Raw genomic sequence first — 26,344 nt, 5'->3', positions numbered from 1 at the left:
ACGTGTGGTTAACTACTGTTCCCTTACATTTCCCATGTGCATTTGGTGTCCCTGCTAGACGATACAAAAGTCCACTTTGTCATTATTTTCTGTGGGTCTCTTTTAGTTTAATGCCCAGGGGCAGCCAGCCCTTAGAGTGGGCTGTATAGATCCTCAGTAGAAGCCAGGGCATACTTGGCTGGACCCACAGTCCTAGATGACTGATCAATCATGTCCCCTGAGTGCGGGCCATTTCCTTGGTCCTATCTTCAGATGCTCACTGTCAACCACGGCACAGGCCTTACGGCCATCAGAAGTTCAACACCTATTAGCAAGGCCCTCCCTCAGCAAGAACTAAGTGCTATGCAGATTTCTCTTCCACATGGCCCCTGTGCTCCCCGAGCCTCCCAGAGCTCCCAGTACCCACCTTTACTACCGTTTGTGAGGCTCGCAGCTCTGGCTCTTCAGGTCCACACCCGGCACCCCCTTCAGCCGCTGCCACTTCAGGGCAAGAAACTGAGCAGCTGCTTCAGTTCCGTTTTCAGGTTTTCTGTCATTTCCTGCCACACTGTCCTCACAGCTACTTCCTGGAGTTTGAGTCGGTTCCTTAAGCGTTGGGTACTTAAAAGGGTTAAGTGATTCTGTGTCTCGTATTTTGAAACTTTTTTTTTTCTTTCAGGTCACGGGTTAGTTATAAAAATGACCACCGAGCCACATCCTTAACAGCTAAGACACGTTCAAGAATGCTGTAGGGCCACTCTGTGTCCTACATAGGGCAGCTGCACCTAAGATAGTAAAAGAATTCACAACGGGCCAGGTAGGTGTGGTAGCAAACATCTGTGATCCCAGCACTAAGGTGTAGCGTGAGCTCCAACATGGTTGTAGAGGCCAGGGCTCAGGGAGGGAAAAAAAAAACATAACATTTCATATAGGCTGTAGCAATCAAGAAAGGCTTAGTGGGATACTGATCTACATGTGAATTTTGAAGGGCGAGCCTTAATAAGTAATATACACCTCTTCATTACCTATAGCACTTACAATGGGGCTCACACAGAACTGACACCCAAGGGTAACTCGTGGGAAAGGAGGGAGAAGGTTCCCTAGCTTGTTGGGAAGCCTTGTGGGGCCTGAGCTCAGTGATAGAGGTCTGACTCCAGATAAACTTCTCTAGGAAGCAGATGTGAACTCTGACATACTCTACACTGTTAAGATCCGCTGCCCTTCCCTCCTATCTTCAAGTGACATGTTTGGACCAATGAAATAGACCCTTTCGCTTTTACTGGCTGCTTTACAAATAATCCCCCAGGGGGACTCCCCGGCAACCTGGGGCCCTCAGTGACAAAGATGAGGCAAATAAAGTCGCAAGGATCTCTGGTTGAAAATTAATCCTACTAAGAATGTATTGGATCTGACCCAGGCTCTCCTCATCTTGGTCATCTGTGGAGTTCTGACCTGATTGGCTTAGAGATAATGAACCCCAAGAGGGTCCCAGGAGGACTGGCGAAACCAGTCTACAACATAAGAGAGCGTTTCTGCAGAACAGAAAGCTTCTAAATTCACTTCCAAATGGAAGCTGGACTTGGGACATTTTATTTGTTCTGATAAAGCTACTTTAAAGTAGAGAAATATGTAAAAAGGGGAAATCTTAGCTAATTTGGAATTCTAACCCAATGTCAACATTGGAATTATCAGAGCAGACATTATAACACATCATACAGCAATGCAGTTCTCTGGAGAAACCATAGAACTTCAGAGATGACACCAAGAAAACTCATTTCCCCTTTACAAATACCCCATGTTCATTCCTTGAGGAGCGGAGTGTCACATGCAGGAACAGCAAGGCTTTGAAACCAAAGAGATCAGGTTTAAAACACACATGTACACTGAGAGAGCCAGCTAGCCTTTCCCAAGCAGCAATGTCATCTAAAAGCATAATTGTACCTGCCCAACCTGCATGAGCTACAAAACTTCCCCTCCTGCACTGGGTGTGTGTTGGGGGTCCTGTCTTAGGAAACTTTTTGTTTGCTGGGGTGTGTGTGTGTGTGTGTGTGTGTGTGTGTGTGTGTGTGTGTGTGTGTGTGTGTTTCCTTCCAGACAGAGTCTTGTTATGTAGCACAGGCTGTCTTGAACTTACTATATGGACAAGATTGACCTGGACCTTATGATCCTCCTGCCTCAGCCTCCTGAGTGCTGGCTAGAATTAGAGGTAAGTGCCACCATACTCGGTGGCCCAATATTTTCCAGAGTTCTCTCAGAACTATACACAAGGCTTCAGGAATTTCACACCCCATGATTCCGCTCCTCTAACTCAATCTCAGGATGGACGTCTTCACTATACCTCACCTCCTTCGGCTCCAGCGGCTGAGGCTAGAAGGATGCTCACAGCCATGTGATGCTGGCCAGTGAGAAGGGAGAATTTTCACAACTTTCTGCTCCAGTAAGCATTCCTCCATCCTTCACTCTCCATAGAGTGCAAACACAGGTCCATAACACCTGTGCCGACACAACTCCTCATTCTGAAAATAATTTTATTATTTTATTATTTTACAGTAGTTCAGGAAAGTCCTTGGGCAGAGGAGACAGGTACAGTGGGAGCCACGCGTGACACTGCTGTCAGGTCTGGATTCGGGTGCTTTGCCTTCTCTTCCCATTGCCTCAGCCCTGTTCCCAGAGGCAGGTGACAATGGTGTTGAAGATGGAATAACTCACACCCGCACAGCAGTGTGGTAGCTCAAGTTCTTGAGGCTAGAAGCGGTGATGCTCCCGCACGGTCTCAGGACCCCTGTGTTGGCACATCCAGAAAATAGGACACACCGGGCCTGCAGCTCCAAACTGTTCTCAGAACCACCTTTGTTGTTACAGGAACTTTCCAAGGAGATATGGGTGGGTTCAAAGTGGGAAGGTTGTCCTGGAACTAACAATTCTGACATTAGATACGCAGGAATTAAAAGTTCTGAGAGTCCCGTTCAGAGGTGACCTGTGAGACACAGGATAAGGAGGACATGAACCATCAGGAAGTAGATGGCTGCGAGCAGCGGCACCCGGGTCCGGGAATGGCACAGTGAACGCAGAACCCGCTTCCATCCGACACCACTCCGGGCCTGAAACAAACCAAATAACAACAAATGGGGAGTCCAAGCTCCACCTGAGGGCTCTTTCCCTTCACCAGTAATCCTGCATGTAAGCCAAGCCAATCCTGTCCTCACAGAAGAGAGGCATTCTGGGAGCGTCTCCTCAGTGGCTGGACACCTACAACACTGGCCATCTCCATCCCTGCAGCCCAGTCCCACAGCAGAGTCCTCTCTGTGGCCTTCCCCTCTTACCCCTCGACAGCTGCTGCCTGGGAGATCTATTAACAGAGACGTCTCCTGAGAGCCACAGGCACCAATGATAGGAGTCCGGGCCGATTCCCATTCACTCTGCTCCAACCTGTGTTGAGGAAGAAGATACAACACGGGTCCGCTGCATGCGAATCTTCCCAGTCACCCTTCCGGTTGGGAAGCTGGTTAGTGTCTTGTCCTCGGGAGCATGACCAACAACCAATGGAACTGGGATCCAAGACCCATTTGTCTTTATACCTCATGTTCTTTCCCCCCTCTATTCCACATCTGATTCAGAAACTCACTAATTTCTCTCTCCCCTTCCTTCTCCACCCCACCTCATTTTTTGTTTGTTTTTGAGAAAGGGTCTTATTATGTGGCCCAGGCTGGCTTTGAACTTAGACTGAAGCTGACTGGCAGCCTCTGCAGCCCTCTGCTGACTGGCTTATTACTTCATTTGGGAAATTCTCCATTTATGAGAAGCTGCCATTACTCAGTGGTCTCTGCAAACAGGGCAAGGGCACTCTCATCATTCATTTGCCTACAGGGACACACATTTCACCTGGAGTGGGGAGAAGGCCACGCCCCTTTCCTCTTCATGTTTCTTCCCACACAGGGAATCTCCATCAGCTGAACATTGCTTCTCTGTGAGCCACTCTCCAGCAGAGACGAAATGCCTTAATCCGACCCTGGTCTATGTTGGCCATCCTTAGCCACCCCGCTCTCCATTCTGTTCTCAGCCAGAAGGAAAGTGGGGAAGGGCTAACCTTAGGTTAATGTGGTCCAGACACAGGCTCCAGAATCATCCTGACTAAGCTGTCTCAAGTGGTGCAGATGAATGACACCGGGGGGGGATTGACCTCCCCATAGACGAGGCTTCAGAAATCTGAACCATTTCATAAATGGCAGAGAAAGAGCCATGAACAAACAGGCCTCAAAGTCTTGGCATGGCCACTCCACCACGCTGCACTGTGCTTCCACAGAGCCGACCCTCAAAGCTACCTAGACAGGTGCTGAAAACAAAAAGCTGTGAAGATGCTCGATGCAAATGAAAGAAATCCCAGCTAAGACCTGCTTCTTGGGGAAGGCATGGCAAGAAGGCAGTAACATCCCCAGTGCCATTTACTCTGAGGGAAGAGACAGCAGCCATGGCTTGCCCTTGCAGACACAATGGAGATGCCTGCTACACTGTTTCTTCGCATGTAAAGGGTATTCCAGCAACAAAACACCTGTAGCCACACTACCTTCCCACACACAGTGATTTTCTTCACTTGGAATAAGTAACGAGGGGTACACAGCTGTGTCCTTCAAATCACACTTGGGGTAGAGTGCCCACAGTATCACACCCATCCAGGCCTTCCCAGCTGGACAAGAGCAGGGCCTTCTGCAAAGCCAGCAGACACTGGCCAACAGAGCCTATGACTGGCAAAGGGACCTTCAGGGTTAGGCAGCGCATTTGCCAACAAACCAAGTCACATTTTCTTCAGCGGGCTTTTATTCTCCCTTAGGTTATGCTCTTTAAAATTTCAATTGGCTAACTAGGTGGTGGTGGTGCACACCTTTAATCCCAGCACTTGGGAGGCAGAGGCAGTGGATCCCTGTGACTTCAAGGCCAGCCTGGTCTACAAATCAAGTTTCAGGCCAGCCAGAGCTACATAGTAAGACCTGTCTCAAAAACAAACAAAACAAAACAAAAACAAACAAACAAAGGTCTGGGTCTCAGACAGATAATGAAAATGCATTTATCTGGCCCTCTAAAGACTCCAACACTGGGCTGTGGAGATGGTGCAGTGGGTAAGAGCACTTGCTTTGCAAGCATGGGGATCTGCAGTCACATCCCTAGCCCCAGGTGAAAGCCAGCCTAATTGTGCACACCTGTAATCCCAGTGCGAAGAAGACAGAGGCAGGAGAATGGCTAAAGGCCTACTTGTCACTCAAAGTGCCAGGTTCAATGAGAGACTCTGTCTCAAGGGAATATGGTAGAGAGTGATACACCAGGACACCTAACATCGTCCTCTGACCTTGCCTTCCTGCCCCCAACATGCACAGACAGAGACACAGAAGAACCCAACACATACCTCACAGAGCGACTGTTGGGACGAAGAAAGACACCTTGTACAGCTTACTTGTGTAACATGGATGGTAAATATATTACTAACCCCTACGAGCTACTGGCCTGGAAAGCACAAGCCTTTGAAACTCCAGAAGTACTGTGCTTCTTGGTGATGACTATCTCCCCAGGACCATGTCAAGGGGAGATTAAGATCTTAACTCACCCTGAGCCTGGTCGCAGAAATGCGCAGGAGCAAGGTCAGGAAGGGGGAGAAGTGGACAGAAGGCTCCTCCCAACACCTTACCATCTGATCTGCTCCTCGGCCAGGGAGAGTGCGTTTTCAGCGGTCAGTCTTTGGTCGCGTTCCTCTTCCAGCAGCTTCTTTAACTCATTCACTTCTTGCTTGGTGCTGCACAGCTGCTGCTGGGCCTCGGGAAAACTTGAGGGTAAAAGGCAAACAAAGGGCGTCAACTAGATGTAGAACACAACCTCTGATACATCTTCACAAGGCTGGAAGCATCTCGCCAAACAGGAAAACTAACACAGGAGCAAAGGTACAGAGCAAACAGAGCAGAAAATACCCACTGAGAGATGGGAGCCTGCGGAACAGTTTCAACTCCAGCGTTTGTAGCGCTGTATGTATGCACTTGTGCTATAACTCCTGTTCGCTCTTACACACCATCTGTTAGGTATTGCTATGTTCAATCTTTACCTCACCTCTGTGACACTAGTCAAGATAATAGGACACACTAAGTCCCTCCATCAAGATCACAACCCCATTTCCTTAAAATAGTGTACACTGACCATAGGTTTCGTTATGATATCTCCACACATATAGATAATGTGTCTTTATCATATTCATTCCCATCACCCTCTCTTATCTACCGCCCAATTTCTTTGCACACAGTGCATGATGGAGGGCAAGTCCTGATCCTCTACCTTGGCTGTGGCTCCCTTGTGGCCTCAGGATCACTCTTCTTACAAGTTCCATTCTTTTCCTGGGGTGCTCCTGGAGCAACATCTTCAGTTGGTGACTCCTAGAAAAAAACAGCAGCGTAGGTAGCAGTCGTGATGGTAACTCTTCAGATACTGTATGTCTGCAAACTGAAAGCAGTCCACAGCCCGAGGGAGGCCTAGCTCCTAGGCTAGCAGCCCCTAGCTCTCCCCTCCCGCCCCCACTACCACACTGAGCACTCTTTGCCGCGGCCTTACCGCCTGCAGCTCCTGCACCCGCTTCTCCAGGAGAGCACAGTGTTTGAAGAGCTCACTGTAGTGGCGCTGGTTCTCACGGAGACTCTGGCTGGCGTCACTGAGCTGGATGGCGAGGGTATTCTTCTCCTCGAGCAGCTGAGAGAACTGAAGGAGGGGAGAGGGTAAGTACCGCCCTCAGGACCACATCACCGGAAGCAACACTTAGGCAACTGGCCTGAGCTGTCAGGATCTGATTTGTAACACAGGACCTACCTTAGAATCATACCACAGTACGTTTCTTCACAGGGAAAAATGCCTAAATGTTTCAGCCATAAAAGGAAAATTATTCTGGAAGAGTAGCAGGAAACTGGTTTATTTTTAATGGTGCCAAAGTCTATGAGCTGAACAATGATTAAGCAGAAACCCCTAACAAACATTCCAGTAGAACAGGCTAGTCCAGGAATGTAAGCAGAGGGCAGTAGGTTGGGTCCATGTTTGAATTACTAATAAATAACAAGCCCTAGAGCTCAATATAGCCAGAGAACAAGCTTGCACTTAAAAAAGGTGTATAATAAATAGTATTACTGGGTGGATATGTTTCCGAGAGAGCAGAAATAAATCATCATGTGTCTACGTGTACTTGAGAGACTGGAGTGGGAGCCCAGATGCTCACAAAGTAGAAATAGTCTCAAAGCCAATCTTTCCTCTGGTTCCGAGTTACAGGCAGTGGTCCAATCTGTCCCTGCACAAATTCAGTGTCAGGGTGCCCATCACCTGGCAAAGCAATCTAAGCTACTGGTTTCTGAGCCAGAAAATCTATCTTTCTTTATTTTTACAATGAGTGAAAACATTTACCTGCTGTAGCGTCTACCAGCTGATTGGGATTTGACTCCTCTGGAACCAGAATTCTGATTCCTCATTTGTGGGCTGTCATTTTAAACTTTAGTTATGATTAATACCCAGATACATTAGTGGCCATGGAGATGTCCCCTCTGAGTACCCACCACAGAAACACAGGAAGGCTTGTGTCACAGGAAATGGACGGATCTAGCTGCAAGTCTTGTCTTCTCTTGAGGATTCTTTTCTAAGTGTTTATGTAGGAAAGTTTATCAATGTTTTAGAGAAAACAGTTTTCTAGAGACACCGCAGGAAAATGCATCTGATGCACACAGAAGAGCACACATGATTACAAACATGCTCTGTAACAGAACATTGCTCCAGATGACTCTGTGTGGTTGTAACTCTGAAGATCAAGGTTCAGTTCACGAAACATTTGGACAAACACTGTCTTCCTTGAAAGAAGCAGAGAAAGGATTTCCATCCTTGTTTACAAATGGGAAAAAGAAGTAAGTTTACACTCGTCAAGGCCATGGCACCAATAGCTCCCAGAGCAAAGCTCACAGGTATGGGTCTCTTTAAGTCTTGAGATCCACCTGCTTTATGATGCTGCCCAATCTAAAATACAATAAGGGCCAGCAGGAAAGTCATGGGTGTCAGGAGAAAGGTTGGTGCTGAAGAAAAGGGTGTAAATGTTTGAGAAGCAGTATTAATTTGAGGGCTGATAGCTGAGTACAACAGGAACTCCAGGGTAAGGAGGAACACAATGCTTTCCTAACACAGGAGGAAGAAGACTTTCCCAAGCCACCCCAAACACAAGTAAACACAAACAAAACAAAACTCCTCAGTGTTTAAAAGAACCTTCCCATTTTGTCTCTGGTAAATCTAGAAACAGAAGGTAGACCCAGGAAACTCATTAGAAGCAAAGGCTTCCAAACAGCAAATGACAGTAGCCAATGGCTAATAAGCCACCCCCATGATCTGTTTTGGATGTTGTCTGCATCTGTCTAGGTTTCTGGAGTTTAGGAGCAGGCATGTGATCCAGGGACCACTGCCCTCTCAATGTCAATGGAGTTTCACTGGAACACAGCACTGCTCATTTATGCACTGCTGCTTTGGAGCTGCAACCACAGTGGCATGCAATGCACAAACTAACTTAGGCTTCTAAGTTGCTGTCCTCTGCTCTACCCCACAAACTAACCGAATTTAAGCCGCTGAAATTAGAGGAACATTATACCATCAATCACGTTTTAAAGTTTCTACCACATTCCTACACCACACAGAAACATTTAGCTAAGCCAGCAGAACTGTGCAGAAAACCTGAGCCTCTAGCAAAGGAACCGGGGCACACAGGATTAGAGAGGAACACCTACGACGGCCCCTCGCCGCCATCTCACTCACGTCCCCAGAAGCAGTTCTCCCAGTTGGTCGGGACCCAAATGACTGGAGGTTTCATGTGTGTCCTCAGCGCCTACCACATGGCCAGACTCTCAGCTGGCAAATGACAGCTACCTGTTAACCAGTAGCTGTTAACTACTCCTATGAAGAGGGAGGCCAGGGAGGAGGCGCCTTCCTCACAGCTAAGTTCTAAAGAGAACTGTTTCTTACCCGAGTGACAAAGGCCTTTAGCAGTGCTGTTCACACTGCAAGTGACTCCACTTAGTTCTAAGTGTGAGTGGCTGTGATCGGAAGAGGGAACGGGGACTTGTGGGGGTGTGGAACATTCTGGTTTTTATCTTGACTGCTTCTTACGCATCTCTTTACTTTGTGAAAATGTTCCATGCTATGCTGATGATCTGTTACTTTTATTTATTTTTTAATTTTTTTTAAAGATTTATTTTACTTATTATGTATACAGTGTTCTGTCTGCATGTATCCCTACAGGCCAGAAGAGGGCACCAGATCTCATTACAGATGGTTGTGAGCCACCATGTGGTTGCTGGGAATTGAACTCTGGACCTCTTGAAGAGCAGTAAATGCCCTTGACCTCTGAGCCATCTTTCCAGCCCCTACTTTTATGTTTAACTTCAATAAAACATTTACATTTTAATCTGTTATCATCTACCAAAATGATTGATTTCATCATCTATAAACAGTTCTGTTCAATTTAAAACGCTGTCATAGGAGGATAGATGCCAGACAGAGCCACAGGCTAGTATGTGGAGAGGAGTAAGAACTGAAGTTGACTGGAAGATGTTCACTGGGTCTTCACAGCCACAGAGCTACAAAGGTCAGCAATTCTGGAAACAGGTAGGTCAGAGGAGACCCTCCCCACCAAACCAAACCAAACCAGGGCTGGCTCTTCCATTGATTCATTTGGATCCAAAGCCAGTGAAGCCTCTGACATTTCAGTGTTGGTTAAATTTAACATCTAATGAGTATCTCTGTGCGTGGCAAGCACACTAGCCACATATATAACCACTGACCTCAGAGTGACGGAAGCCTTGAGCAAGTCACTTAGTACTTGTGGCCTTTTCTCCTCATCTGGGAAAACCATCTCCTGATTGTTATGATTTTGAATCTCAATGTTATTAGTTTGTGTGTGTGTGTGTGTGTGTGTGTGTGTGTGTGTGTGTGTGTGTGTGTGTAATACTCGTGCATGAGTGTAGGCATGTTCATTCTACACCACACATGTAGAGAACAGAAAAGAACACTCGGGAGTTGATTCTGTCTTTCCACTGTGGGATCCAGAGATCAAACTGAAGTCGTCAGGATTTCGAGGCGAGTACTTTCACCCCCCGAGCAGTCTCACTGGCTCATGTTACGTGAGTTCCTGTGATAAGATGCACGCACTCCCACTCCAAACTATGCATGTATTTGGGGGCATTTACAACTCTTCTCCAGGTAGACCTCCGGACTTCAGTCTCACTAACCTCATGAATAACTTCTAATTTTGGCAGGAACTACCAATCTAGGCTTCTCTGAAGAGGGCAGGACTGGGGAGGAGCCATTGAGAACACTTTGACCAATCAGAGAGCAATAGAAAGACAATGACTCATGGGAGATGGACAGGGAGATGCTTATATATTCCTAACAAGTGATAAGATGAGGTGAAGCTTCTGTATGGGTTTTCCAAGTTGTTCTCAAAGACCTGCCAAGGGCAGGGAGAACGAGGCCCATGTCCTCTGCTCTGGAATAAACACTTACTCTTATAAACTTCTATTCCTAAGTTCTGCTGAAGCTGGGTGCCTGTGCTGAATCTTACCTCCAGGAAGAGAAAAAAGAAACTGAATTTCAGTCTAGCATGAAACACCTACCTTGCTGTTCAGCTGCTCAATTCTTATTTCCTTCTGGTGAATTTCCTTTAAGCTGTCATTGAGCTGAGTCCTGAGAAGTTCAGTCTCATAAACGAGGTTTTGTGACCCATCGAGGGGATCTGGTGTCTCTGGGGATGCCTGCCAGGGTACAAACATCACTGGAATTGTCTCCTAAGATTGCTCATACTTAATCCTCCCCTCTAGAAGAAACCATGTCCACCCCAGAAAAAGTCAGGAGGAGGCTTGTCTAATAGTTGCAAATGGGTAGTTCGAGGAGGTAGATGCTTTTGGATAGTGGCACCCTGAGTAGCAAAGCATACGGACATTCTCACCTGTCTTTGGTACTGTGAGGGGAGAATCTGAGATTGGGAGGAAGGCCTCAGGAGATTCTGCAGATGGACAAGCTGCTGATCATTATCTGAGAAGGCCATAATATTGTGTTCCTTCATCCTTCTCTCATGAAGTTCCCAGGCATTCTTCTCCATTCTACACCATGAAAAAAAAAATGATCAAATACACTCATGATGCAAAGAAGACAAATTCCATATTCAAAACATTCTTATGCAATATTAGCAATGCAGTAAAACTAATACAGATCAGAGTGAAACTGATTCTACAAGTGGAAATACCCAGTAAGATGGTGAGAGCAGGGCAGTGACTGGGCTAGGGATTGAAGTATCTTCACAGAAGAACTGCCATTGGACTGGGAACCTGGGCAAAGAGCTGGGTTTCCAAATGGGAACCATAATTCAAAATCAGCATGAAAATTCAGCATGAGGCACCAGGAGGAATGCAGAGACTGAAGTTCAGAATTGCAGGAGTCAGTGTGTAGAGTAAATACGTATGAGGGTGGTGAGGCCACGCAGGGCACCGGAAACCACCACAGTCCTTCAGCAGTCATGCCCATGATGCAGAATTAGCATCAGGGATGACTCTGAAGGACTTAGAATTCTGGTTGTTGCATATACTAGGTGTGAGACCCGAGGAAATGTCATTCTTGCCAAGTTTCTTCAGTAAAGTAGGAATAAACTAGTTATTCCTTAGGACTATTGTTAAGGACTAAATGAGCTATCACACATCACTGATCAAACACAAACACGTGTTAAACATTAAATAATAAACATTAGTTGTTGTTATTTTATTTACGTATCTTCCTGAATTTGGTAAAGAGTGGAGCCGTTTCTTTGTTAGGCATAAACCAGCTGGATGTGATGTGTAATACATCATAGGATGCTTTCCCTGGAGGAAACTAGGCGAAGTGTACATAAACGTCCTCTCACTATCTCCACAGCATTCTATAAATCAGCAACTATTTCAAAATAAAATGTTAAGACAGTAAAAAAGGTCAAAGTGCAGAACAGTCCTACCTGAGCTGATGCAGCTCATGCTGCCAGGCGAGGTTTTCCTGCCTAAACTGCTCGTTCATCATCTGCAGGGATTTTGTCTGCTCTTGATGCTCCTGAAGCTGAGCCTTCAGTGGACGCAACTCCGTGACCTCTTCATTCATCTGTAAGTACTGCTGCTGCAGATTCTTCAGTTCCTGCAGCTTTAACCAGAGGGAGCAAAGGGTGACTCATGTCTTATCCCTTACCGACCAGTCCCTCCTACCACATTGACACCACAGACTGTGAGCACCTTCCCACAGTCCACTGACAGCCACGGAACTGCCATCAAGGCCTCAGGGCCTAACCATTCCTTCTACTTCTACCCCATAACCCCAGCTCAAAGGTCCAAAGCTCCAACTCTGACCCGAGACAGACTTAAAGGACCAACAGATTACTGTGAATGGCAAATGCGAAGAGCGGCTTCCCGTTTACACATGCACCCTTGTTATGCTCCTGTTTCTTAAACGAACACCAGCAGCATGTTCTGTTGCTGCTCTCTGCTTCTTTGTCTTGTCCTTGTTTCCCAAATCTTGGGTCACACTCAGGCATACAGGTAAGTGCTCTCTCTACCACCAAGTCACAGCCCAGCTGGACTTCAGCCTTAACTTGAGCTGAGATGGTGTCCACCCTGGGGCGCTCTAGAATTGGATACCCTGTTTCTTGGATATGAGACAATGTAAGTCTTTATTTCACTGATCTACTAAATGAAGATCATTATAGCACTTTTCCTCATACAACTATGAGAATTAAATAAGAAAAATAATACATCTCACACAAGGTTGATGATTATTATGATAGACTTGCCTTTAGCAAAACTGCATTCTATACTCACTAAAAGTCTGGTCAAGAAATAATGTCAGGACATCTGGGGAGGACAACAGCCTTAAACACACACACCTTTCACCCACTCACAACCGTGAATGCCGCCACGCCAGTAGCTTTTTAAGAAGTACCAAACACAAGAATGGGAAGAGAATCAAGGTCAGCAGCAACACACGCTTGAGGCTGGAAGCAGATAAAGAACAGTAACTGACTTAACACATCTGAGAAAGCTGGATCTTCAACCGGTCATAGAGAAGCCAAGGACCAACAGAACTTGCTCTGTAGAACCTTCAATGGGCTCAGGAATTAACAGCACAGGTTCCTCTGGAGAAAACGGTGAAGGGGCTGGAGGGGGTCGGGAGCTGAGAAAAGGGGACTAGAGCAGAGCTGCTTCGGAAGCAAGTGCATTCCAAATCCTCAGCTCCACCCTTTGGTATCCGCACGGAAAAACTAGCTTTACTCTCTGGAAAAGGTAAAGAATGTCCTTGAAGCAGGAAAACACCAGCCCAAGTTAGAGTACTCTGAAATAGTAGTGATTGGTGATGCATGTTGTGAGTGCTCCCTGCCGGTTAGAGCACTACTCCCAAACAGCAGTGATTGGTGATGCATGCTGTGAGTGCTCCCGGCTGGTTAGAGCACCATTCTAAAACAGTAGCGACTGGTGATGCACACTGTGAGTGCTCCTGCCAGTTCCCTACTCAGCTTGGAGATGCTGATTTCCTTCTTAAGAGGAGATGAAAGATCTCTCAAAAATCTGACCAGACCTTGAGGAGCCAAAGACACCAACTTGGGGGCCATTACCCATAAGCTCAACAAGGTCACGCTGCAGTGAACTCACACCACGTCCTTCCACGAGCTTCTTAGAGTCTACTCTTCACGTGAAGGTGAAACGATGGTCGCGCTTCATCTGAAGAAGGGCTAACATCGAGGATGCAAAGCAACTGCTCCAAGGGTAATTCAATACATCAGCGAGGGGAAACCGAGTGTGATCAAAGACAAGAGACAATGCCGGCGATCAGGAGCATCACAGCAGCAATAAAAAAAAATCACCAAGAAAACTCACTAGAAGAAGGCAGGCAGGTGTGGAGCTGCACACACAATCCTGGCTTTTGAGAGACTGGTGCAGAAGGACTGTGAGTTTGGGGGCAGCCTGGACCACACTGAACCCTGCAGGCAAGCCTCAACTATATGACGAGACCCTGCCTCAAAAACAAAACGGGTGGAGAGGTAGCTCAGCAGTTAAGAGCCCTTGCTGCTCTTCCAGAGGACCCCAGGTCAGTTCCCGTGCTGGGCAACTCAACATTGCCTGTAATTCCAATGCGCTCTTCTGGCCTCCACAACCACCTGCACATGTCATACATGCACAGTATGTACACATAAATGAAACAGCAACAGCAAAACACCACCATCCTTGGAGAGATAAGTTAGAAAATTCACCCATGAAACAAGAAAAAAAAACACATAAAAAAAAAAGAAAAAAAGGAATTTCTTACTAATTAAGCAGGGCTGGAGAGATGGCTCAATGGTTAGGAGCACTGTCTGCTCTTCCAGAGGACCTGGGTTCAATTCTAGAATGGTGGTTCACAACGGTTACCACAGTCTGAGGACATCCAAGGACACCAGGTATGCATGTGGTACACAGACGCACAGGCAGACAAATGTCCACAGACATAAAATAAATAACCAAGACAAGGAGACTGACAACAACATGATGACAAAACCAGAAACATCACATGGGGACAAAAGACAAGGCTGAGAGCGGATGAGACGCCCAGCGGCAGAGGCCCTTGTGTGCAGGCCACGTGAGACAAACGTCCGGTAGGTATGGCAAGCACTTGGCAAGTAAAAACAGAATCAAGCAACTGGGAAGTGTGGGAAGAGAGTTTAGGATCTGGAATGACCCCCAAAAGAGAGCAGTGAGGAAGGCACTCCAGCCAGCAGGATGGTAATGGGGGCAGGAGGTCCTCGCTGCGATCACTGTGTGCTGAGGAGGTGGGTTGGCGACCTGCACGATAAGAACAAGTAAAGAGGCTGCAAAGACGAGGGGGGCAAATCATTAGATCTTGAGTGGCCGACCGAGGCAGGGATCCTAAGCCTCTTCGAGACAGTCATGTGCCTTTTAAAAGTTCCTGAGCAGACAGTTCTAAGAAAGGAAGAGCTTGGGAATGATTTATCCACAAGTCTATTTGTCATCTACTGGAGAGGTACCCAATGGAAGCAGTATTGTTAATACTGTTGACGGTGAAGAAGCTTATCACGGGATGTTGAAGGTCAAAGGGGGGCTGTTTGAGACATTCAGAACAGAATCAGCTATCTTGACGGTTAGGTGATGGAAAATCAGAGTGACAGTTTTTTGTTTTTTTTTTTTGGTTTTTCGAGACAGGGTTTCTCTGTGTAGCTTTGTGCCTTTTCCTGGAACTCACTTGGTAGCCCAGGCTGGCCTCGAACTCAGAGAGATCCGCCTGGCTCTGCCTCCCGAGTGCTGGGATTAAAGGCGTGCGCCACCACCGCCCGGCCAGAGTGACAGTTTTAAGAAACAGTTTCACTGCAAGTTATAGAAACAGAGATATGGCTTCTTTAAAAAGGCATGTCTCTTCAATATTCAGTAGACTGAAAGTGGGTGGGGGGCTGAGAGAACAAAATACTGTCCAGTGTTGACAATGCATAAACTTATAGTAAGCAATCTCTGAATGAAAGCACAGCTAACAGAATCTGCTGGAAGCACTCAGGATTGTGACTTAGCACATAATGAATCCCAGCATGACATAAACAACAGCCTTCAGGCATAAATGTGTATGAAGTATATGTATGTTCATGAGGGTGCAGGCACATGTGTGTATATGTGTCTGCCTGGGTGCCAGAGGACAACTTTGGGTATATTCCTCTGGTGTTATACAGCTTTTTTATTTTTTATTTTTTAAATCCAATTTTGTGTGTGTGTGTGTGTGTGTGTGTGTGTTTTCAAGTGAGTGTGTGTACATGTTGTAGGTCACTGGTTTTCAACCTGGGGGTTGAATATCAGATATCCTGCATATCAGATATTTACATTATGATTCATAACAGTAGCAAAGTACAGTTATAAAGTAGCAATGAAATAATTGTCTGTTGGGGGTCACCACAACATGAGGAACTGTATTAAAGGGTCACAGCATTAGGAAGGTGCTGTGGGATAATGCTTTTGTACACTGGTTCAATAAAACGCTGACTAGCCAGTAGCCAGGCAGGAAGTATAGTTGGGATAAGCAGACAAGGAGAATGCTGGGAAGAGGAAGGCAGAGTCAGGAGATACCAGCCCACCATCCAGGGAGCAGCATGTACTGGCACACAGGTAAAGCCACGGAACACATGGCAACATCTAGATTAACAAAAAAGGGCTGAGTTTAAGTGTAAGAGCTAGTCAGTGGTAGGCCTGAGCTAATGGCCAAGCAGTTTTAATTAATATAAGCCTGTGTGTCTACTTGGGTCTGAGTGCCTGTGGACCTGGCGGGACATAGGAAAACTTATAGCTACAGGAAGGTTGAGAACCACTGGTGCTCAGGCACATGTGGGCAAAGGCTGACATCAGGTGCTTACCTCTATTTCTCTTCACTTTATATTTTGAGACAGGGTCTGTTACTTTTTCACTGACCCTGGAGATCACCAATTTGGCTTGGCTGGCTAGCCAGTGGGGTCCAGGGACCTGCCTATCTCTGTGCAGCCCTGGGATCACAGATAGGTGCTGCTACATTTGGCTTTTTTTTTTTTTTTCTGGTGTGTTAAGTATCCAGACATATGTGTGGGTTCTTATACTTGGGCAGCAAGTACTTTTTTGTTTGTTTTTGAGACAGAGTCCCTCCCTGGCCTGGTGCTTGTCTGCATAGGCTAGGCTGGCTGGCCAGTGAGCCTCAAGGACCACCATGTATGGTCTTTTAACAAGGGTTCTGTGAATCCAACTCAAGTACAAGACAAGCTAACCTCTAACCTCCTTTCTCCACTTCTGAAAAAAATTAACTGAAAGAAAGTGGGCAGAAACAGGCATGGTGCTGTGCATCTGCCATCATATCTACTTAGGCAGCTGAGGAAGGACCTTGAATTTCATGGGTAGCTTAGCAACAGTCTGTCTCAAAATAATAAATGAAAATAAATAAAACAAAATAATAATAAATTCCCAACCTGGGGACGTAGCTCAGTGGTAAAGGACTTGCCTAGCATGTAGAAGCCTTGGTATACATTGCAGTAGTGGAAAGGAAAAGAAAGACAGGAAGGAAGGGGTGGACAACAGTTCATTTGCAAACAACCAATGACTGAATAGTGATTTTAAAAAATGGTTTTGAGACAGTCTCACTACATAGCCCAGCCTGGCCTGAAATGAGCTACATAGTTCAGGCTCGTCTTGAACTCACACCAGCCTCCTAAATGCTGGAGTTTTAGGCATGTGCTGCCATGCCTAGCGACACTCACTTTATGAAATCTTGTGGTGATACACTGTGTACCCCAATAAAGCTTTCCTGGGGATCAGAGGACAAAGCCAGCCACTAACACGAACCTTAAAAGGTCTTATAAAATCTCTTTTATATATAACTTCTTTCTTGACAAATTAGGTTTGAGCAACACTTCTAAGACGAGCTAAGTTCTCACTATCCTGATCCAGCAGACGATTAAGTGTTCAACCACCACTGTGAAAAGACACCGAGTGATTTTCTTCCAATCAACCTGCTTGAAATGCTGGAGCCACTTACAGGATACTATCATTTAATCCTTTTACAACCAATGCAGATGCTGTGCAAAGAAAAGTCAAGTTTGGAAACGGTAACAGCATGTCTGTTTCTCTTAAGACCCAAGCACTCTAGGGAATGGGCAGCAATGACGGTGACTTTATACACAGATTCTACAGATAGAAACATTTATCCTTTTCTAGGGAGATAAAAATCAATGTAAAGAATGGCTCAAAACCTCTCAAACACAGATCTGAAACACACACTCACTAATCGATCTCTGTCATTCTGGAGAGAAGACATAGCTTTCTTCAAGCTCTGCATTTCAGCTGGGCTGGAGGCAGGTGAAGGGGCTGCAGCCCTTTGCTTCCCTTCCTCCGACTTCCGGAATTTCTCCAGCTCATTCCACAGGTGATCTCTCTCGCTCTGTAGACTGGCCATGGCCTTGGAAAAGGTCTGCATCTTGTTGTGAGAATCTTCTAGTTGAGAAGACAAGTGAAGCAACTGTTTGTCTTTGGATATCAGCTGCTGGTCAAGTTTCTCAAGGCGGGGCAGGCTGTTCTCAGTGGTGGTCAGGGGCAAGGCAGCCTGGGAAAGAATGTCACTCTCTCTGCTTAAGTCCTTTTGCTCTTTTAACTGGGCCAGCTCCTTCAGACTGGCATCATACTTCTTTTTCAGGTCACCAAGCTCCTCGGTGGCATGATCTCTGCTGTCCTGCAAGGAACTCATTGACCTTCCGAAAGACTGAATCTGGGCCGTGAGATCTTTATTCTCTTTGGTTACCATGAGTAGCTTCTGCTCCATCTCGACCAGGTCCCTGGCCAGCTCTGCCACCCTCTCTTCTGCAGTTTCTGTTTCATTTCGCATTATCCCTGCATCATGATGGAGATGCTTCAGTTCCTTCTTTAGCTTGTCCTCGATCTCACTGACCTTCCTGGTTGCTTCCTTCTGAACACAAACTAGCTCTTCTTCCAGGTCTGTAGCTCTCTTCTGGGAGGAGGAGAGCGCCACACTTAACCTCTGAACCTCCTCTTCTTTCACTTTCAGCTGGGCACCTAGGGTGCCTTCTTCCTGCAAGGCCTCCATGTGCCTCTTCAAGCTCTCAACCTCTGTAGACAAAGCATGTTTCTCCTCTTGGAGGGCTTCAGAGGACCTCTGCAGGCTTTGCCTGGCGTCCTCCGACCCCTTCAGCTTCTCTTCCAGTTTTGCACATTCATTTTTCAACTCCTTGTTTTTCTGGAGTTGAGCCTCAAGGAGTTGCTTCTGCTGACAGTCCTTTATGGCTATCACTTCATTCAGGTCTTGCCTGTACCGGATCAGCTCAGCATCCAGCTTGGCATTCTCGGAATTGAGGTCATCCAGATGACTCCTCAACCCTCGAATCTCTTCCTTCAGTGTATTATTCTCAGCAGCAGCATCTTGGATGAGTTGGTCTTTTTCTAAGATCACAGAAAGATGTCGATCTTCCAGCTGCTGATAGTCACTTATTATACGATCTCGGTCATTCTGAAGAGAAGACATAGATTTGACAAAGGAATCTAGATGAGCCTTCTGCTCAAGGTTCTCTTTCTTCATGTTTCCCAGAGTTTCCATAAGCTGATTGGTTTTCTCAATAGCCTTTTTGTTTTCCTCTTCTAAGGCAACATTCTCCTCTTCCTCCTGGGACAAGAGATTTTCTAATTCTTTGATCTCTTTGTGGTGTTGCTGCTGCAGTTCAGCAACAGCTACTTGGATCGCCTCGTCCTTGCCAGAAAGCAGGCTTATAATCTTCTGCTCCTTGGTCTTGATTTCGTCATGCAACCTTCTGGTCAGCTCCCTGGAGGCCTTTAGATCAGTCTCGAGTTGTTCATAACTGAACTTACAATTCTGGATATCAGCTTCTCGCTGCTTTATGATCTCTTCCAAATTTTCTTTATGTTCTCTACATTTTTCTAGAGAGTTATTTAAGTCAGTTGACTGGTCTTTGAAACTTTTAAGTTCTGACTCCAGCTTAGCTAATTCATTCAAAGAATTGTGGTAGAGCTGTCGAGTCTCTTCTAACTGGGACGTAAGCTTTTTGTTTTCCCTCTGCAGGGTATCACAAAATTTCTGTTGATCCTGGAGCTCTGTCTGGGCCTTGGCCTCCCAAATTTCTTTATCATGTTCAAGCCTAGGGGTTGGGGGCGGGGAGGAAAAGGGGGAGAGAAAGAGAGATTACCTATATGACATACACCTAACTGATCTACAAATCAGTCAACATTCATTGTTGAAGGTTTTAATAGGGAGCTTAGTTCTCTGCATCTATACACGTATACTAACAAGCTCACCACAGAGGAAAATGACATACAACCGCATCTGAGAGCTCTGAATCATGAAACTGTGTTCCTTATTTTAGTAATCCGTTTGAGACACTGAACAGTAAATCAGCCCAGCTCCCATTGTTTTATTCTACCTTGCTCCAGACAAGCTAATGGTGGGTTTCTTTAAAGCCATAATCCTGGCAAAAGACACAGTAAAGAAACAAAAGGGGAGCCGTAGTAAGGGTGGGGGGCGCTGTCGCTTCCTGAGCTCAGATGGTGATATTCAAGAGTGTGAGGACGGAATTGCTAGCCGACATACAGAGCAGAGAGGCGGAGAGCAGACCACTTAGGACACCAAAGCTATCCTTTGGGAGCAAGCTGGTGAAAATCTAGGTAAAGGTAGTCAGGTTGTCAAGAAATCCAGACACAAAAATGAAGAGAAACTTAGGCCATCTCTTAACAGAGATATGGGGGAAAATACATCAGTGGTTTTATGTTAATGATTTTATGATAATACAAATTACAACAAGTTACAAAAATGGCAAAAACATGTCAGAAGGTAAAGAGGATGTACATTCTAAGGGAATTTAAAACAAAAACTGGTTCTGTAATTCTAATAAAATAAATAAGAACAATTTAGAGACTTTCTTTGCCTTCACAGTTCTCTCTGGAGGGAAAACGGTTCCCTGCTCACCTGGAGATATTGATCTTCAGTTCCTCTGTATGGATGGTCATTTGTTGAAGCTGGTCCTTTAGAGTAACGCAGTTCTCCTCTTTGAGTCTGATCTCTTCTTCCTTGGTTAGAATGGCATCACCAAACTTCTGCTCCCATTTCTTGGCTTCATCGAACACCCTGTCGCGGTCATCCTGGAGGGACGACATGCTCTTAGTAAAGGCTGCGAGCTGGGCCACGGTGCTGTCCAGGCCTTCCTGCAGCTGCTTCATGTCCTGGTCTTTCCTGGACAGTGTAACCTGCATCTCTGCAAGCATCTCTTCCACGTGGGCCTTTTCCCCGTACAAAGCATCCAGTGTCTCCTGCATGTTCTTCTTCTCTTTCAGGTGTCTTTCCTCTGCCTGCTCCAGTCTTCGCGCCAGATCGTCATCTTTTTGTTTCATCTGGCTTTTCACGGCTTCTTTGTTGGACTGAAGTTCCTTTTTCAATTTGAGGTTGTCCGCTAGCACTCGCGCGGCTTCGCTCTGTGTGTCGTCGAGCAGTACTTTGATGCTAGATAATTCCACTTGTGCCTTTCTGTGGTGCTCAGTGGCTTGCGCCAGATTTCCTTTGGTCGCATCCAAATCCTTTTGGGACTCAGTCTGAACAAACTCTAGAGCCTTAACTGTCTTCTCTAGAGCACTGATCCTCTCCTGGTACCGGATGCAGTCCTTCTGCAGCTGCTTTACCTCATGCTGCTTTTCTTTCAACAGCTCCTGGAGCTCCTCTGCATGGCTCTGATTGCCAGGTTCTTTCTGGGCCCCTTGGATCTTCTCTAAGTACTCCTTTCGGATTTCTGACTCCACCTTGGTTTTTTCCTTGACCAGTTGCTGTTTTTCTTCCTCTAAATTACTCACGCACTTTTTAAGGTTCTGCATTTCGGATTCTAGTTGCTCGTTTTTGATTTGGGCATCCGTAACATCCTGATAATAATTCCCAATGCTCCCATTAAGTTCTGCCAGCTGATTCATAAGCCTCTCTTCTAAGTCATCTTTTTCTTCCTCTGCCATCTCTTTCAACTTGGTGACTCTGGAAAGTTCTTCTTGGATTTGCTGATTTAACGTGTTTCTTTTGGCGACTTCTTCCCCAAGTAGTTTGAGTTCACCATCCTTTGCCGATATTTGATTCAGGAGGGCATTTTTCTCATTTTCGAGTGTCTGTCTAAGCTCCCTGTCACTCTGTTTCTCCACCTCTAACTCAGCAATTCTTCCCTTGAGCTGATCAAGCTGCTGGAGGTAGTTACTGATGTCATCGTGGGAGTTGAAAGTCTCACTAATGCCAGGCTTGGCACTGTTCACTGACAGAATACCTTCCGAATCGTCAAGCTGAACACTCATTCTCTGAGACTCTTGCTCTTGAGACTTGCCCACCATAGCTTGCATGACCTCTTCAGTGACATCCTTTTGTTCATCGGATTTCTCAGTGACCTCTAGGCTAGCTTGTTTCAGTACACCATCTTCTACCTGATGCTTCAGACCTCGAATCTCTTCACTCAAAATGTTTCTCTCTGCCATTAAAGCCTCAAACTCCTTAGAAAGGGTTTTGTACTCTAAAGTGACCTTTTCCAGTTCCTCCTTCAGGCTGGAGTTGGAAGAAAGAAGAGCTTCCATGCTTTCTTTGGCGCCCCCTACAGGCTGGGCCTCGGCTCTGAGCCGCTCGTTCTCTTCCTCCAGCTCAAGGATCTTCTGCTGTTTAGACTTGGCGAACTTTCTCATCTTTTCTCTCATCTCTTCCATCTCTTGTTCTGCATCTTGCAGCTGCTTCTCTGTCTCCCTCTTGCCTGTCTCCGTGCTTCTCAGCTTTCCATACAGTTCTTGCTTCTCTTTCCTCACACCTTCCATCACGTGTTGAATCCTCTCGGCCTCGTTGCTCACGTTCTCGTAGGACTGCAGAAGAACTTCATACTCCTTCTGCAGCTCCTGGTGCTTCTCGTGCCATTCGGTGCTCTCTGCAATCTTCGAACATCTCAGACTCTCCAGCTCCCTCAGCAGCTTTTCCTTGTCTTCGGTAAGACCCTCCAGAGCTAGTTTCAGGCTTTCACAGGAGCCACCAAGGCTCTGATTTTCGAGCAAAGACCTGTCCATCTCTTCAATGAGCTTGTCTCTTTCTTCCTGAAGAAGGGCTAACTTTCCTAGGAACGCCTCTTTCTCTTTCTTTTGAACAGAAACCTGGCTTTCCACATCCGCCAGAGACTTGGTCAGGTGGTCCACGGCATCTCTGGCTGAAGACAATTCCTCTTGCAGACTCTTGGTTTCCTTCAGAGCCTCCTTGCGGGAGATGAGGGCTGCCTGAAGTTTCCTCTGTATCTGGTGCTTTGCTTTGGTCTCTTCTGCAGCTTCCTCCGACTTCTGCTTCAGCTCACACAGCTCCACCTGGAACTGTTTCAGCCTCTCCTCGTGCTCCTTGGCTTGCATCTCCAGCTGCGTGTGCAGAGCCTTGATTAAATGCTCCTGCTCCACCATCTCGGCCTGGACTTTGCTGAGGGTCTGTTCCTTCTCACCAAGCTGTCCGGAAAGGTGGCTGACCTCTTCTTGCTTCTGGTACACGTGCTTTTGCAGTTCATCTAGTTTGGGCTGTAATGTTTTCAGATGTTCCAGGCCAGCAAGTTGTACTTGGCTACTTTCCAATTCCCGCTGCAGGCTCTCTGCGTGGGCCTCGGCTTCATGGGATGCTGCTTTCAAATTCTGGATTTCTAAACCCTGTTTATTTATCTGCTCTTGTAACAGGAGTACTTCTTCTGATTTTTTAGTCAGCTCACTCGCTGTAGAACTTACTTTCAATTCCAGCTCTTCTTTCTTGACCTCCATCTCTTTCAACTGGGCCTTAATCTGGGCAACAGTAGCCTGGAGAGCTTCAGCATCTCCAGGGTAAGAAGGCTGACTTGTGTGTACGTCAGACTCTGCAGCAGGCTGGGCGGGCTGCTGTTCTGTGTCTTCGAGTGAAATCTCTTTTAAACCTTGAGTGGGAAGACCAGGTTCCCGTTGGTCAGTACCTGGGAGCTTTCTGTCCACAGACTCCCTCACTTCGATCTGGAGCTGCCTTAGCTGGCCCCCAATGTTCTCATTTTCCTTACTCTGCTCATCAAACTGCTCCTGAAGGTGATTGTAAGCATCTTTTTGTTTCCTGAGCTCATCCTTCAGATGTCTCTCTCTCTCTTGTGCCTTTTTGAGACTCGCCTTATGGGAACTTAAGGCTTTCTGAAGCTTCTTTTCAAGTTGTTCCCTTTCCTTTTCAAGGTCTGCTATCTTCCCCTCTAGTTCCGGCTTCCAGTGTTCCCCATCACCCGCACTGGGCGGGCTGCTCACCACCGTTTCTTTTAGAGGTGCTGCCGAGTCTCCATCCCCAGCATCCGGGGCTCCCGTGATCAATTTCTGAATAGTTGCTTGATTTGCAGTAATCTCTGCTCGAAGCCAATCTATTTGCTTTGACTTATCTTGCAAGTTCTGACTCATCTGTTGGACCACAGCCTGCAGTTCTTCTTCCGCTGCCGTCTTGTCTTTCAAATCTCTCTTGACACGCTCCAGTTCCACTTCTTTTTCGGCTATCGTCTCTTTTAAAGAAACTTCTAGTTCTCGACACTTAGAAGTTCCACACTTTTCTGGTTCATCTTTGCTCTCTCCATCTTCCTCCAGCTTTCTCCTCTCACTAACCCCGAGGGCCATCTCTTTGCTAGATTCCTCCCTCGCCTTGGCGAGCTCCTCCTCCAGTGTACTGACTTTCTGTAGGAGTTCCTTTCGGTGAAGAAGTGCTGCCTGGAGCTTCCTCTTCCTCTGATCGCTCTCCTTCTTCAGGAGCTCCAGCTCCCGCTGAAGCTCCTCTTTACTCAGCCCCGCTGGGCCTGACACGTCCTGACCAGGACTAGAAAGGACTTCCTGATTTTCTTGGGTCTGCTCCTTCTTTGCTTCTTCAGCTCTGGACAACGAATTGAGCTGCTCCTTCAGGGCCTTAATTTCAACCCCAAGAGAAAACTTCTCTTCATTAAGCTGAACCATTTTCTCTGTCATGCTGTAGCTGAGTTCTGTCACTTGCTGATCCTTCTCCTGGATGGTTTGCTGGAGTGTCTCCACGTCTCTCTCCATTTTGGCTATTTCCAGTTCCTTCTGTGAAAGAGCCTGTGAAAGTCCTTCCATCTTCTTTGAGATGTCCTTCACGTGTTCTGCCCCCTCGAGCACCTCAGTCTCCTTCTCCTGCAGCTGGCTTTGCAGGCTCTTTATCTGGGTGCCCTGCTCAGAACACTGCAGCTGCACATCATCCAGCTCCCTCTGGAGAGCCTCCATTTTCACATTCTTCAATTTGGCTTCTACAGTTAGGCTGTCGATCTGTTCCGTGAGCAGGTTGTGCCGAGTCTTCTGGCTTTCGTAGTCCAGAGCTCTTTGCTTTTCTGCTACTGTGAGGCTGCTCTCCAATTCTCGGACCCGAGCCCTCAGCTCGGCTAAGACACCAAGCTCCTCCACCCGAGAAAGAAGCTGGTCTCTTTCCTCAGACACGGTGGTGAGCGTGCTGTGGGCATCCTCTGCATTCTTCTTCAATTTTTCAACAAGCTGGGTTAGGCTGCTAATTTCCTTAGCTTTCTCATCTAAATTTTTCTCATAAATCTCTTCTGCCTTATGAAGGCTTGTCTCAAGCTCCATAATTTTTGACTTGAGACTTTCTAATTCATCCTGGTGACACTGACAGATATCTGATATAGAGGGGGATTTGTCCACACCATGCAGCTTTGTGGAGTTCAATCCCACTGCAGCGTCATTTGCAGACCCTGCCTCAGATGTTGGATGCTGATCTTCAGTGCTTGCCTGCTCCTCTTTCGTAGCCCCTGGGATGCAGCTCTCTTCATTCGGCACAAGGGGAATATCTCCCGCTGTCACAGAAGGTGGTCCTTCACTCCCTACCAGCTTCACCTCCGTCTGGTCAAGGACCTCAGGGTCCCCATCAGGCCTCTTGCCCTGCAGCTGTGACTTAAGAAATGCAATTTCGTCCTGAGCTTCCTTCATTTCCACTAATAAAACTGCTAGTTCCTTCTGTTTCTGAGAAAACATGTTCTCTAGGACATCTTGTCTACTTTCTTCGGTAGAAGAATTGCTCTTGCTGACCACAGTAACACCAGCTGTGTTGACCTATTAAAAATAAACAAAAGAAACACCAAGACAGACCTTCATCAAATATTTCACACAGCATTAAAAAAAAGCCATTATTACAAACTAGCATTTCAGGAATTTTCTAAAATTTGCGAACCTTCTGGTCTAAACTTCTTTTATATCACAAAACTACTAAAATTTGTAAAACTCTGCATCTCCCAAACTGAACGTGTAGGATTCACTCAGCTCCACTTCAAGGTCTCTTTCTAGTCAAAGGGTCCAAGGAAACTTGAAATCCATTTTCTAGATATTTCCCATACCGGAAAAAAAAAAAAGTCTTCTTCTAGGTTAAAATATCTAGTTACTTTCTTCTTCTTCTTCTTCTTCTTCTTCTTCTTCTTCTTCTTCTTCTTCTTCTTCTTCTTCTTCTTCTTTTTTTTTTTTTTTTTTTGGTTTTTCGAGACAGGGTTTCTCTGTGTAGCTTTGCGCCTTTCCTGGAATTTGCTTTCGAGACCAGGCTGGCCTCGAACTCAAAGAGATCCGCCTGCCTCTGCCTCCCAAGTGCTGGGATTAAAGGCGTGCGCTTAGTTACTTTCTTCTAAGAATTGCTTTTTAAAAAGCAGGAAATTAATTAAATACCCCATCCCACACCAAGGAGTAAGTTACAAGATTTCCTTTCCTAAGCAATTTACTGCAATAAGAAAGTTAAATAAAATAAGCATTAACACTGACAAGTAGAC

General features: G+C 46.3%; 2 protein-coding genes across 15 annotated transcripts in view; both read right to left on the bottom strand.

Moving 5' to 3' along the window:
- The window catches only part of Hcls1 (hematopoietic cell-specific Lyn substrate 1), a 32,239-nt gene extending 29,805 nt beyond the window's left edge, over nt 1-2,434 (bottom strand). The window contains exon 1 of one of the 3 annotated variants that reach the window (XM_052740638.1): nt 2,323-2,434. The gene's annotated coding sequence lies outside the window, so the exon portion shown is untranslated. The other 2 variants (XM_052740639.1, XM_052740637.1) reach the window with 2 other exon arrangements.
- Nucleotides 2,435-2,490: 56 nt separating this feature from the next.
- Nucleotides 2,491-26,344, bottom strand: part of Golgb1 (golgin B1) — a 59,443-nt gene continuing 35,589 nt past the window's right edge. For all 12 annotated transcript variants that reach the window (XM_052740631.1, XM_052740627.1, XM_052740623.1 and 9 more), the window contains 10 exons: nt 20,512-25,643; nt 17,809-19,687; nt 12,005-12,183; nt 10,970-11,123; nt 10,638-10,775; nt 6,565-6,708; nt 6,292-6,389; nt 5,657-5,791; nt 3,303-3,408; nt 2,491-3,080 (listed from right to left, as the gene is read on the bottom strand). In XM_052740631.1, the coding sequence (XP_052596591.1) occupies nt 2,946-3,080; nt 3,303-3,408; nt 5,657-5,791; nt 6,292-6,389; nt 6,565-6,708; nt 10,638-10,775; nt 10,970-11,123; nt 12,005-12,183; nt 17,809-19,687; nt 20,512-25,643 (8,100 nt within the window). In that variant the 3' untranslated portion in view covers nt 2,491-2,945. The remainder of the gene's footprint in view (nt 3,081-3,302; nt 3,409-5,656; nt 5,792-6,291; nt 6,390-6,564; nt 6,709-10,637; nt 10,776-10,969; nt 11,124-12,004; nt 12,184-17,808; nt 19,688-20,511; nt 25,644-26,344) is intronic.

This window comes from Peromyscus californicus, unplaced genomic scaffold (genome assembly GCF_007827085.1).
Source record: "Peromyscus californicus insignis strain IS unplaced genomic scaffold, ASM782708v3 Scaffold_16__1_contigs__length_79575227, whole genome shotgun sequence".
NCBI classification, from domain to species: Eukaryota; Metazoa; Chordata; class Mammalia; order Rodentia; family Cricetidae; genus Peromyscus; species Peromyscus californicus.
This window is presented reverse-complemented; position numbering and strand designations above follow the sequence as displayed.